The sequence below is a fragment of the Amia ocellicauda genome, chromosome 16 (assembly GCF_036373705.1).
Source record: "Amia ocellicauda isolate fAmiCal2 chromosome 16, fAmiCal2.hap1, whole genome shotgun sequence".
Classification (NCBI taxonomy): Eukaryota; Metazoa; Chordata; class Actinopteri; order Amiiformes; family Amiidae; genus Amia; species Amia ocellicauda.
Window position 1 is genome coordinate 25,037,130 of NC_089865.1, and position 14,808 is coordinate 25,051,937.

The 14,808-nt window shown below is 40.9% G+C and overlaps 1 protein-coding gene across 1 annotated transcript in view; it reads left to right on the forward strand.

Annotated features, from left to right (window-relative positions):
* ino80db (INO80 complex subunit Db) overlaps positions 1-10,344 on the forward strand; it is a 57,951-nt gene extending 47,607 nt beyond the window's left edge. The window contains exon 10 of the mRNA XM_066688540.1: positions 745-10,344. Within this exon, the coding sequence (XP_066544637.1) occupies positions 745-2,006 (1,262 nt within the window). The 3' untranslated portion in view covers positions 2,007-10,344. The remainder of the gene's footprint in view (positions 1-744) is intronic.
* The last annotated feature ends 4,464 nt before the right edge of the window (positions 10,345-14,808 follow it).

The following is a 14,808-nucleotide window of genomic DNA, read 5'->3' on the forward strand; positions in this document are numbered from 1 at the left end:
TAATCCCAAAATGTAGGAGTTGCTCTGCACCTGGTATCAAGATCTTGTTCTTGATTCATTATATTTACCAACATTTCGGTGGGTGCTCAGTTAAACTTACTCAACCATGAACAAAAGGACAGTGTACTCCTTGCACATGAATATGAGTATCCCACACAAAGTAAAAGCAATGATTATCCTTATTCATATAAGCATTGATCATTTATATTAATCCTTCACCTTTTCAGATCTTATTTAAGTGAAAAGGCAACAGGTAATATTATAATTTGTGTAAAAGTTTATTATTATTATTATTACTATTATTTTTTCTTAGCAGAAGCCCTTGTCCGGGGCAACTTACAAGTGCAATAATACAGTGCAGTTCAGGCATAATACATCTTAAAAAATTAGAATTTACACAAGTGCATATGAGATAAGTAAACGATATGTAAGGTCTTGCATCCTAGATTGTAAAAGCTGATAATTGCAGACAAGATGTTAAGTCAAAGTTAAGAACTAAGGGAGAGGGAGCATAGGGGAAATCAAAATAAACAATACAAGTGCTAGTAATGCAAAGGCAAGAGTATGACAAAACATTGTATAAGTGCAATATACAGGTTTCAAGAATTATGGTTGCTTATTGGTATGTTTGAGATATATATATATATATATATATATAGATATAGATATATATATATTTCTTAACCGTTTCTGTTTTCACACCTGGGTGCAGTAAGATATGTTGTGTGTGTGTGTGTCCTGCAGGTAAAAACGGCGAGCTGCTGCCTACCACAGAGGAGGCTGAGGAGCTGGAGAGGGCCCTGCAGGCCATGACCTCCTACACGGCCTCCCTGGAGTGCCTAAGCTCCATGGGAGAGTTGAGTCAGCCTGACCCCGTGGGTGTGCAAGAGCTCTCGGACCACCGGGCGATGGCGGTTTTCTCTGGTTCTGGTGTGCCTGGTGGTGGCATGGCCTCCCTGGGTCGTGCAGTCGGGAACAGTGAGCTGGGGGATCTGCTGAATGGTCGCATTCCTCCTGAGAACTTCTCTAGCCTGGAGCTGGATGACAACCTGCTTCACTCATCAGGGGCCCAGTTTTCCACACCATCATCTCCCCAGCCGCCACCACGTCCCCACCCCACCTCCGCCACCAGCATCAGCCTTACTTCTGCTGCCCCACCCACGGCATCCACTTCCAATGTGCTACTGAAACATAGCCCCCTGACTGAGCGAACATTCCTCCCGCCCTTCCCTGGGCTCCATGAGGCGGCTGGACAGTCCACCTCACGGACCCAGACCTCTCACCTGTTGGCCAAACCTGAAGAGCTCATCCCACCCCGACAGCAATACACCAGTGAGCACTCGCACTCCTCCACTCACGACGGACACTACAGCAGTGAACACGTGCCATCCCCCTACAGCGACCGCATCACCTCCCCCCATCCCTCTGCCTACCCCTCTGGTGACGGTGGGGGCAGCACATTGGCAGCTAGCTTTCAGCCAGAGCCCCCACTCTTGCCAACACCCATTCTCCAAGGCCAGCTGGAGGTGCCCATCAGCGGGGTGCCAGGCAACCCCCGCCCCCCCTGGAACAACCTACCCCTAGCCTTGGCTGACCCTACCCAGTTTGGCAACCTCATTGGTCCTGAAGGCCATCTGATCTCCACCTCGCTCTCTACACCCCCCTCCACCTCCCATTCGGTGATTATCCAGCCCACGGCCGCCCTCTCAGCACTGCCCCAGACAAATTTCACCGGCCTGGCCGCTGCAGTGGGCTCCTCGGCCACACCCCCTTCCTCTGCCTCCCCTTCATCTTCTTCTCCGCACGACCTCCTGACCTCGAACCCTCCCAAGCAGCAACTTCCTCAGTTCAGCGCTGCTTTTGGTCACCAACTGGCCTCACACAGCGGAATTCCCAAGGACGTGCAGCCCAGCCACAGCTCCACTGCGCCCCCCACTGGCTTCTCTGTCGCAGGCGCCAGAGCCGCAACTGCCAGCAGCGTGACGCCACCTTTCACCACACAGTAGCAGTAGTGGGAGCGGTGGAGTCCAATCGGTAACCAGGAAAGCGGGGCCAAGGTTTTAAATCAGGGGTGTTCAGCCCTGGTCCTGGAGAGCCCCCAATCTAGCAGTTTTATAGGTTGCCCGTATTTAATGAATCTATAGACTTGGAAACATTTAATTCTAATTCTTCTCAAGTAAGCAGGTATTTTGGTAAATTGTCATTTAGAAATAATTTATAACAAGCGTTTGAATAGCCTTCATCTCTCAGGACCAGAGTTCCTTTTAACTTTTGGTTATTTAGGGGGACTTGTAAAACTAACTAGATTTTAGGCTTTCCAGAACTGGGTTTGGAGAGCATTGTTTCAAACAAATCCAGACAACTTTTAAAGGTGGACTCACTCCCATACCCCACCCCCAAGATGTGTTCAAATGGATTGCCCTGAGAAATTAATATATAAGGGTCAGGAAAGTCATTAGTCTTGCTGCCTTGCACATGTTTTTGTTTACTATATGTCCTTGACACAGATGTGTATGTGTTATGTTTCATATCTTCTAAATAACAATGAATCAATTGGTTTATTGAAAGTTAATTTACCTAAGGGGCTAAGGGTGCTTATTTTCCTTGTCATTGCAACTCAACTGTGGAGATGGGGGGGAACCTTACCTCAAGATCCAAACTGGACTGCAATTTTAAATAGAGATTTATTACAAAAATCTCCTTTGCTAACAATAAAAAGTATATTGAGTGATCCTTTGTTTGATCTTTTAAATTATTTTCATTAACATAAAATAATTAAGTGGGGTGTAAAGGTAATAATTGAAATTTCAAAGTATAATTAACCCAAATATTTTTAATTGTGTTTTATTGGTTTTCCACTGCTAACTTGTGCTATCACAACACACAAGCAAATGTGGTACAAGGGCTGGGATATTTTGTTTGCATTATATGACTGAAATACAGCAGCAACAATTAAAAAAATAAATAGGGAAAGCTGTCTTGGAGGTCAGTGTGGACTTTAGTTCCAGTTGGAACGAGCTGAATTGGTTATGTATTTGTTTGAAAATTTGAATTTGTCCCCATACATCACAGAGCATCTAGTTTCAGTAGTACCTGGCCAATATTGCACACTCATTGGGGATTGCTTGAACACTGTTGTACTTTTGAATTGAAACCTGTGACGTCCCATTTGCAGGATTGTATTCACCAGTTTCAGCCTGCTCTGAATTTATTCCAGGACATATCTGAAATAAGTCCGCTATTATCGTTTAGTTATTGTTTTATACTGAGTATTGAACTGCAGGGCAGTTTTAGCTTTGAATGTGGGATTCAGTTTCTCTGATTTGTATATGATATAGCAGATTGACACCTAAAGACCTATATCAAATGTTTAAGATATGAGGATACAAACCAAAACTTTATTAATTTGCTTGTCACACAGGTTTGGCAGCTGACTGGTAGATGCAAGATTCAGGCTATTGCTAAATTTTCTCCCCCATTTGTCAGATTTAAGTGTTTAGATTTAAGTGTTTAATCTGGGTATATTTTTTGAAACCTAATATAAATTCCAAGGTAATTTACATAGACAAATCCTTTTTATTTTTATTTTTTTTACGGAAGAACTATATTAATTAAAAGAGACCTAGAATTAGAGAAGAGAATGTAAAGAGATGTTTTTAATTGTTTAATGTGTAATGTCTAAGTCTTAATTTAAATCTAAGATGTTTAAGTAATTAATTAGCACTTTTTCTTTACCTAATTGTGTTCTTGGTGATTCTGTTGTTTTTTAGATAATGAATCACTAATTACAGTAGCTTCTGAGCTACTTCCCAAAGAGTGATGTATAATTATGCAAGAGAAGCAATTTGTGTCACATCTAGTTGAATTTATATAGCTGTAAGAAAGACTGGAAATACAATGTGGTGACACTAGTGCATGATCTTAATTTCCTTCAATAGCTTTTACAGATGTGTGTGACACCTGGCAATTTTCTTTGAGGAGTCAAACTAACAAACTGTAGATAGTGTGTGTATGTAAGTATGTATGTATGTGTCTGTAATCTTCTCTGTAATCAGAACTTATGTATAGCTGTCATTATGAACAGACTGATTCAATGGAAATTCATAGATTTTCTTTTTACCCAGCTATACAAATACAGCATCATATGTGAAGTGATCTGATATGCACGGTTGTATAGTGCAGCTTTCCATCAATTGTGTTTATTTGAAGATGCATTTTACTTCGGGTAAACCTTTTGTTACGACAGATAGCATTTTTAGGTCCCAGATGAGTCCCTGATGAATCTGACCCATGTTGGTATGAAAACTACTTGGTGTAAAAAAAAAAACAAGGATGTTTTAGTTGTTTCATAGCCTACCGCAAATTCCCAGTTTCTTCTAGAGCTAAAGCCATTGATTTGAATCTTTCCGATAAGGTGCTCAACAGATATATGCCAATGTTTGTTGTAGTACATTTCCACAACCAGCTTTATGAGTTTCCTAAATTGTTGGAGGAAGTGACACTCCCTTTGTCTTATGAGATCTTTGGCTTCACTGTAGTGCTGTGGTTTTAGAGAGAGGTCTGGAATATGATTTATCATGAATAGATCTTTGTCTGTGGACCAGAACCATACTTTATAGGTATTTTAGTCAGTGACAAAGATGGTGTTGTACACTCTCATGGTGCTTTAGGCATCTGCTGAATTCTTGTTTGATATGAGATTAAGCAAATATGGATTTGACTGGATTCATACCATGTAATACATGTGGTGCAGAAGTGAGATCCCCTTACTGCAATCCATGTCTGAATTTCAACATGTTGTGGAAACTTCATGTGATTGCAATGCCAAAAAGAGACCTGTAATTTTCTTTCAGATTAATGTAGGTCAAGTGATTGTCATACACAGAAATAGAGACCAGATGGGAGACCTGCCACTAATTTGGAGAGAATGTGGGTGGCAATTCCCAAAGCTTGGTGTGGGAAGGTAATTTAATGTTTGGTGTTTGAATGCCTGACTTAGTTTGGGCCTGTGTTGTGTTTCATTTATTGAAAATTAGTCACAAAATTATATTGGATAATGATATATTTAGTATTATACCAGGAGCTTCCTATAGCATCTAAGCTTAGTGTGACATAGTTTAAAAATCCACAATTCGTTAAAGACGTGACATATACATACAGATGTATCTGAAAATGTTAGCACACATTATTCAGTGATTTAATTTGGGACAGAGAAAGATGCAGACCATAGTTTACACACCCAATGTCTTGGCTCAGTTCAATTTGCTGGAAACTTTACAGTAGGGGCTTCAAACTGATCCTTGAGGGTTGCAGTCTCACCTGGCTCTTGTCCCAACATTACTCAAATTATTATTTATTATTTTTTTACAGCTGATAACTTAAAATATGGTGATTACTCCAGATATTGTACCCACAAAACATTTAGAAAAGTGTTCAATTCATCCACTCAATCATTTAAATAGACCTTAAGGAATTTCGAGCTGTGCTAGAACAAAATCCAGAAGCCCTCCAGTACTGGATTTTGACATCCCTACTTTAACATTTTCTCATGGCCCAGTCAGTGTTCAACAAACTCTTGAGAGTGCAATTGATAAATATAATTTAAAGAACAATATTGATTTACACTCAGTGAATCACTGAATAACTTTCAAATGAAGAGTCTGAATACTTTCAACCACAACTGTGCATGGCTGTGTTTTTATTTTTATTTAAGGCTCATAGATCAGCTAGAAACTGGAAGCCCCCAGTTTCTAAATATCAGCTTATATATTTTAAGAAAACTGCCTGTTGATTCTTTCAAAGGGGCTGCTTTTTATGTTAAAGGGTAAGCAGCTAATCCAGATAATCTAAAACTGAAATTAACGGCATGCTGTCTGTCAACATACATGTGAGTCCACCTTTTAGATTTGTTTGAAACTCAAGCACTGCAATCCTATATGGATTGAAGGAGGGTTGTCACAGTGCAAAGCTTGGAAGCAAACACTGCTGGGGAGCAATATATGGTTGTTCTCCTTAAGAAGAAGAAGAAGAAGGTGAAAAAGGTACCTGTATTTATCAAGAAACAGTCCTATAATATTAACAATATTGAATTAACAAAACTGACAATTTGCAGAAGTCGTATTGTTTTACAGTTAATGTCAGTCTCATGGGTGCTAACTGTGTCAAGGTTAAAAGCCTCACATTAAAACTAGTTATGAAATACTGTATCCTACAGCTTGGATGTTTTTCCAACATGTTGCATTGTGCAGACCATTTGGGAATATGAATGTGAAATAATGAATTTCTTGTATATTTTGGCAAATTAGTGCTGTTGAAGCATTTACACATTTCTGATCAAAATCCCTGCAGGAAAATGTATACCTTCTAATAAAGAGAACCATTTAAAGAGACAGAACTGCAGGCTGCAAACATATCTAGATGCACTGCAATAAAAGTTTATTTTTAATCTTCACACCTCTAGGTTTATATGCAGCAAAACTGATAGCAGACCTTAAATCTTGAATATTAAATTGCATTATCATTATTATTGTAAAAGTAGCTGGCATTGTATCAGAAATGTAGGAGATTGTGAAATGTGACTTTTGCATTTGAGAATGAAGCATTTGCGTGCGTGTCTTTCAAAATTTTAAGAGATCAAGGGATATTGAAAGATTGTGTGTTTCAGTTACAGTATTTCAAATTGTTTGTAGATGATATCTTTTTTCCTACAGTTGCATCCATTGCACTAGACATAAGCTGAATAACATGCAATATGTGTGGCCCATTATCTATGTACACAATTTCACACTATGAAGGAGAATAGTTTTTTTTTTTCCTCTCCCTTTTTCTCTAGTATGTATTCAAAATGTAGATATTGTCACACCATTTATTTATTTTTATTTTTAAATCAGCAGTAGTTTTTATATTGTAAATATTAAACCATGTATTGACCAACTCCAGGACAAAAGAAGCAAAAATTGATCTTAGATCTCTTGTTTGTGCACCATTGCTATAGCAGGACTGATGCAGGGCCTCACATTACAATAAATCTGGTTTCTTTAAGCAATAAACTTTCACCGATTATATATTTTCCTTGCATAGTATTTTAACATACTTTTTTGTATTTTGTTCCATACAAAAGTGGACAACAAAATTGTATTAAGTCTACACAAAAAGCCTAAAATGCAGACTGTTTTCTGATAAATAGAAGAAAGTAGATGAGGAACATGTTTTGGGCTGTCTGTTAAATATACACAATGGATCTTCTTATTTCCGGTAAATCCCTTTTATGTGAAATGCGTATCACAACAGAAGCAAAAGAACAACAGTTTGCATTATTTTCAGGGATAGCCCAAACATGTTACTAATGTCATATGCCCCAGTAAAAATCAACAGCCAAACAATAGGGTTCAAAATGTGTACAATCCTCATTATGGTGCTTTATGGAATCTATACAACCAGTGGCCTTGAAGGGAACATAAAAGGAAAGTGCAATGTCCCTGTAAGGAAAATGATTTAGATTAAGTAGGACTACATCACGAAAACCAGTGAAGCCAAGAATATTGTCTCATAGAAAAAAATGCATAACTTCCTTTCCTGCTTCTAATTTAAAAAAAAAAAAAAAAAAAAAAATGCAATAAATATATACACCGAAGTAATTCACACAATTTTCTTATTCACAAATTACTGCAAACCTCCAGTAGATGGTGTTGAAAGCATGGAAAAGTGTGTCTTGGCTGCAAAAGTTTAATAAGGAGTGTTTACTCCCATCACATTTGGCTAGTACAGGGGGGAAAAAAACTGAAGTATTGCACTGTAACTAAATGGTCAAAGTGCATTTTATGATGATACTTTCTCCTGACATGACTTTTAAAATATTCAATTAACCAAGCAGAGCAGAACCGTCACAAAGCATAGCAGGTGAATCAGGATACAATTTTGAAAAGGGCTTCTCTCTGGGATAACATTTAAAAATATCTTAACTTAAACTTTATGTTCCCTTTAAGTGACATGAGCTTCACATAGAGAGAAAAAAATATGATTATTCCCTCTCTGCTTTGGATATTTTTTTGTAATTATAACGGTTAAAAAAATTATAATAAAAAAAAAAAAAGTTTTTGGTAGTATTTTTAGAAACCGAAAGATTATAAATTCTATAGTTATAAGTATTGAATATATTAATAGAGTAGCAGTCTCTAAATGGTGAGTTGAAATGAGTGGTAATGGTTAAAAGTAAAACAATTATAAAAATTATAAAATAAAAAATAGAAAAATAACAATAAATCCCCCCCAAAAAAATGATAAAAAAAAAAAAAAAAAAAATCTGACCTATTTTTTTTATCATCTGCAAAATGTACTTAATGGAGCCAATGTTTTTTGTTTTATTCATTTTCATGGAAAAATGTATCCCCAATATTAATAGCTATCAAAACATGTTGTGAGGTAATAGTTGTCTTCTGTTGACAAATTTAAAGGATGCCATAGATTGTGTAATTTTTTTTTTTATTTTTTTTTTACAATTTTGTTCAACTGGTTCATCAAAGAAAAGGCTGTGATTGTGTATGAATGTTTTATGTATTGTATTTTTGATAGCTATTAAATTCTACCAAATTAAGGCCAGGGCGGAGGGGATCACAATGGGACACAGGGAAATCTCCCTCCCTTTTCTTTGCTTGTCTAGTTGGTCTGTGCTGCCATGCTTACCTTTCTTTGGGAAGAACAGTATTGACTCAAATTTTAAGCAGCGCCCAGCACAACCCCAATACAAAAAAGTACAAGCAGTGAGAAGCAGAACAGTAGGATAGACACATTAATGTTGTTCGCTTACAAACTAACTTATTATCTGTTTTGTTATCATTAATCACAATACTTTTTGCCCGTCTATTTCCATCTTGTTTTCTTTAGAGAGTGGTCAGGATACTTATTTATTTCGCCTTAACACCACAGGAAGACTTGTAAATACTCTGTACTCAAACAGAGAGCTTTTGCTTTCCCTCTGCTTGAACAACTGTCACTACTGCAATAACTTGTCAGTTGTGGCAAAGTCACATCACTGGTCCTGTGTATGGGCACATGATAAAATTGTTTGCTAAAAATTGCACTATTTTTTTGTTTTGTTTGTTTTTTATATGATCAACTAGTGTTTGATACGTACTACCCCCCGCCCCCCCCACCACACACACACACACACACACACACGCATTTATTTTGGATTGCTGAGAAATAATGACTTAATTGTATGCTGTATATGTTAATCCAATACCTAAAGGCTAAAGTCTTGTGCCTTTTTGAATCTTCTATACAATTCTGGCTGCACCTTACTGCAGTGCTCCTCACTTCTGAAACATGAACAATGGCTTTAGGCAACAAGAGTGCCGGCATACTCACTTCATTAATCAGAGTTTTGTGTAAGATGTCTCCCAGTATGTTCCACTAGCAGATATACTCATGTCTTTCAATGATTGAACTTTTGAAAGATCATTAAACAGGATGAACAGAGAGTTTCAATATATATCATGTTATGCAGAAATACTGAATGAAAACCTAGATTTTTAGTAAAGTAAAACTATTTCTATATACAGATTGGAGTCTTGAAGCCCTTGTTGAAGGTGCAATTACATACTGGTATGGTGTCTTTACTCAGCATTATGGAACTGTAAATGTAGGGTCCACCTTCAGTGTAGAGAACAGTGGATTTGAAGAATGACATTCTCTGAAATATCTTCAAGTATTTATATCATTGTTGAAACTCCTAGACCTTTTCAACTATAAGATCCAAATATATCCATTTACTTTTCTGCATTTGTGTAATTCGGCTAAATCTGACCACAGCTTTATGTGTCATTATAATATAAACTCTTCAGAGAATGTGCAGGAGCTCTGGTATTTCCCCTGTTTTTTTTTCCATGCTGGGCATTTTTTCTTAAATTATTATTCTATACCAGTCTAAAACACCTGCATGGAAGCACAGATTCAGTAATATAAATGTAATCCCACTCCCACCAACCCTTCATATATATTTTAAATATGTAGCAGGGAAAGAAGCTTTGTAGGCACTTGTAACTGCTTAAATATAAGAAAGGTGGCTTACAAATTCCTATACTCATTGAATGTACTGTATTACTGTTTTTTAAATAATAGGATGAGCTAATAAAGATCTAGTCACCTTTTGTTATTGGTCCTTGTTTAATTTGTTTAAGGTATTTTTTGTATACAAAAGTTTACATTTTTATGTATATTTTTCTTGTGTACAAATTATGTAATATGTGTATAAACACTGTATGTAATATCTGTATATAGTGTGACAAAAATTGATCTTTGTTTTTGGATGTACAAATAAAACTTGCTGTGAGGTATTCGCTGAAATTGGTTGGGGTGTGCTTTTTACACAGCTGTTCACTTAAAATGTTCAGTAACTGTCCATTACTTATTTTTTTAAAGCCAATTATGCATAAGCTGCAACGTTACTTGCATAGGAAAAGGGATCTTTCTTCATTAGCTCCCTCAACAGTTTCTGTGCTCCCTTGGCAGTTTCTGCTACCACTGTGAGATGTATGTACCACTGTGAGGTACTCTGCACATAATGCAACAGCAAAATAAATCATCACAGTCTTTAAAGACTAGGTCTAATGTCTCCTATTCATCCAAGCGCTCACGCGACTCTTCTACAGGCACAGCCGCAGGCTCTTGCGGAAGCTGAAGCAGCTGGAGCTAAAGTCTTATTTGTTGAAAAAGAGATGGAGATTAAAATAGAGAGAGTGTGTTTAGATGTGAAACTGGATGTGCTGAATACAGAAGGCAGCAGCAGCAGCACTGGCTAAAGCTGAAGTCTTAGAGGCTGCTCTGACATGTACAGTGCATCTGGAGAGTATTCACAGCGCTTCACTTTTTCCACATTTTGTTATGTTACAGCCTTATTCAAAAATGGATTAAATTCATTATTTTCCTCAAAATTCTACAAACAATACCCCGTAATGACGTGAAAGAAGTTTGTGTGAAATCTTTGCAAATTTATTAAAAAAAAAAAAAAAAAACACATGTACATAAGTATTCACACAAACGAAAGGATTTCACACAAACGTCTTTCATGCAGAGGCGGTCCTTAATAGCCTGGATAGCCACCTAGCACTGCTCTGTCCACTGCACCGTATCTGGAACACCTTTTTGTGTTAGTCTGATAATATCCCGCAAACCCCAAAAACTACTGAACTTCCTTTATGGACTTAGGAGGTGGATAGGAGGCGATAGCGGTAACCTTGTTAATTACAGGCCGTACCTGCACCCCCAGATACTTGGTCTCCCTCCTCCCAACTGCACACTTGCCTGGGTTTGCCGTGAGCCCCACCAGCTGAAGGGACCAGAGCACAGCTGCTACGTGGATGAGGTAGCTGTTCCAGTCCTTGCTGAAAATCACCACATCGTCCAAGTAAGCAGAGGCATATCGTTGGTGGGGCCGGTGTACACAGTCCATCAGCCTTTGGAAAGTGGCTGGGGCTCCATCCAGCCCAAAAGGCATAGTGTGAAATTGGTATAAACCACAAGGAGTGGAGAAAGCGGTTTTCTCTCAGGATGCTGGACTGAGGGGGATTTGCCAATATCCTTTGATTAAGTCTAGTGTCGTAAAAAAAGTGAGCAGCGCCCAGCCAGTCCAGCAACTCGTCCACGCGGGGCATTGGATAGGCATCAAACCTAAATACTTGAGCTCCCTATAATCAATGAAGAATCTAGTGCTGCCGTCAGGCTTTGGCACTAAAACTATAAGGCTACACCACTCCAACTGTGACTTTTCTATGACTCCCAGCTTCAACATCTTTTGAACTTCCGCATTAACAGCCTGCTTTTTGTAATAAGGTGTGCTATAGGGCTTTATACGTACACAGGTGTCAGGTGCTGTATGGATATGATGCTAGATGAGAGGTGTGAGCCCGGGTCGGTGAGAAAAGACATGCTGGAAGTGTTTTAATAAAGAGCGAACTTGTTGTTTTTGGGTGTTTGTTAAATTTGGATTGATGAGAACCTCAAAAAAAGCGGGTTCAGACTCTTTATTATGGGAGGAACTAGGAGCACATAACAATTCCTCTTCTCACCATTTCTTTAGTATGTTGCTGTGATATATCTGCTTTTCTCTCCGACGGTCCGGGCGACACACCTCATAATTGACCTTACCTAAGCAGCATGTGACTACAAAGGGTCCTTGCCACTTAGCCAATAGCTTAGAGGTTGAAGTTGGGAGTAACACCAAAACCTTGTCCCCTGGTGTGAATGATCACAACCGGGCTCCCCTGTTGTACAAACGTTGTTGTCGCTCCTGGGCCTGTAAGAGATTCGATTGTGCAATTTTCCACAGTGCTGATAATCGATCCCTCAGGCTGCCTCCCGTATAATAGCTCAAAGGGAGAAAAAGCCAGTAGAAGCCTGGGGAACCTTGCGTACAGCAAACAGCTGGGGCAGTAATAACTTATCCCAGTCCCGAGCATCTGTGCTTATGAATTTACAGATCATGTTTTTGAGGGTTTTATTAAAGCGCTCCACTAGGCCATTGGTTTGGGGGTGATAAATTGAGGTTCTGATGGATTTGATCCCCAACAGCCTACAGAGATCACACATCACGCGTGACATGAAGGGAGTGCCCTGATCTGTCAGGATTTCCTTTGGGATCCTCACCCTAGTGAAGACCTTAAACAGCTCCTCTGCAATCCTAGTCGCTAACATTGTCCGTAGAGGAATCGCTTCAGGATATTGAGTGGCATAATCCACTATGACCAGCACAAATCGATACCCCGCTGAGCTTTTCTCTAATGGATCGATCAAGTCCATACCAATGCTCCCAAATGGTATTTCCATGAGAGGTAGTGGCACCAGTGGGTACCACACTAGCATTGGCCTTTTGGCACTCCTGACAGCCAGCACACCACCTTTCTACTTCCTTTTTGATGCCTGGCCAAAATAATTGGTCTGTTATCCGGTTTGAAGTCTTGTCACGACCCAGGTGACCCACCTTGTACCTTGTGTGCGGAGAGAAACACAAAGTGCCTATGTAAACATGGTACCAACAATTGTTTTGTGACCGGGTCCCCCCCTTGACTTTTGGTTACCCTATACAGCAAATCTTTTTCGATATGAAACTGGGGATACGAGCAAGCCCTCTGTGCACTCACTATGTGACCGTCAACAACTGCAACCTGGTCGTATAAACGCCCCAGGGCATCATCCCATGACTGGTCAAGAGCGAAATTGTAAACCCAGGAGAAGGCAGGATCCGGGGCTATACCAGAGGTGTCGGCTTTCCCATTGGAAGAAGGAGATAGCTGGTGAGTCCCAGAACTCGTTCCTTCTCCTGGGTCCAACAGAGTACTGTCGGCTGCTACAAGACTGGAGTCAGAAGGAAGGCTGTCCCTGCCCTGCTCATCGCCTGCAGCCACTAAGGGTGATCCCTTAGAGCCATGTCCCACATGTGCCCCAGTCACATCTGACAATGAGAGCCTAGGATCTTTAATATTGGACAGAAATTCAGACCAGTCCCGCCCTAGGACTACCGGGAATGGCAAACGAAGGGCGAGCCTCACGTTCACTTTATACGTGTCCCCACCAATCACCATGGTTACCTGGGTCGTGGGATACCAGTGTACACCCCCATGAGTCCAGAGTCGGGAGGATTTAGCCAGAGTCCAGGAGGGCCTTGACTTCACGTATCCCGATTCTTACTGGTACCGTGAAGTCTTTTGCTGAACCAGGGCGAACGCAGGGGCAAGCAGTGGAGTAGTACACTTCCACCAGCAGGCATTCACCCAGGAGATGTCCATGCTGCCCACAACACCAACACGTCACCATAGCTGTTCCAGGGGACCACACACTACCGGGAGAGAGATGAAAGGAGTGGACAGGTTTGTGTTTGGGACGGACAAGGGGGGAAGGGAAAGCGGGTTGGGGAGAGGCAGATTTAGGAGTTTTTGGTGTCATGTTGATATCCGGGCGAGTTGGGCCAGAGGAGGTCTTGGTAACTGGGTGGGGGGGGCGTCCGCCCCCGGGCGTCGGAAGTTGTCCCGAGCAGCAAGGTCGTTCTCCGTGAGCCTGATGGCCTCCTCCAGGCCTTTAGGCTGGTGGGCCTTCACCCACTCTGCGGAGGGACGTGGGAGATGGATGAGGAACTGTTCCAGGGCCACCAGGTCCACAACTTTGGTTGTAGAGCGCTTGTCTGGCTTTAGCCAGCGGCAACAGGCGTCCCACAACTGTTCAGCGAAGGCCCGGGGGCAGGAGCTGGGTTGGAACCCAAGGCTTCTGAACTCTTGTCGCTGCCCATCTGCCGTCAGGCTGACACGGTCCAGGACACTGTCCTTCAGTTCTCTGAAGTCCAGAGCGTCCTCTGGACAGAGCGCTCGAGCGGCAGACTGCACCTCCCCAGTGAACAGGGGGGCTAGGCATACTGCCCACTCTGACTCCGGCCAGCCAGGTCAAAGATGGTGATGAAAGCCTCCAGGTCATCCACCAGCCACATCTTTGGAATCTTCGAACCCACCCAAGTCGGGTTCGCTGTGGCCAGAGCAGGGTTAGGCGCAGGAGCTGGTGGTTGGAGTTGCTGCACTAGCGTCTCTATCGTTTGTTGCTGCTGTTCCTGCAGTTTCACCACTGCGGCCAGCAATTGTCCCATTGGAGACACCTCCATATCCTTCCTTTCAACGAACCAGGTTGGGTGCAGGGTGAGTATGCCGCGAAGCTTCCACACATCAGCCACCAAATGTTAACGCCAGACAGAATAACCACAAGTCAGCAGTCCAGCACAGAAAGGAAACAGGACTCAAGGCAGACAACAATAACAATAACAACAACAAC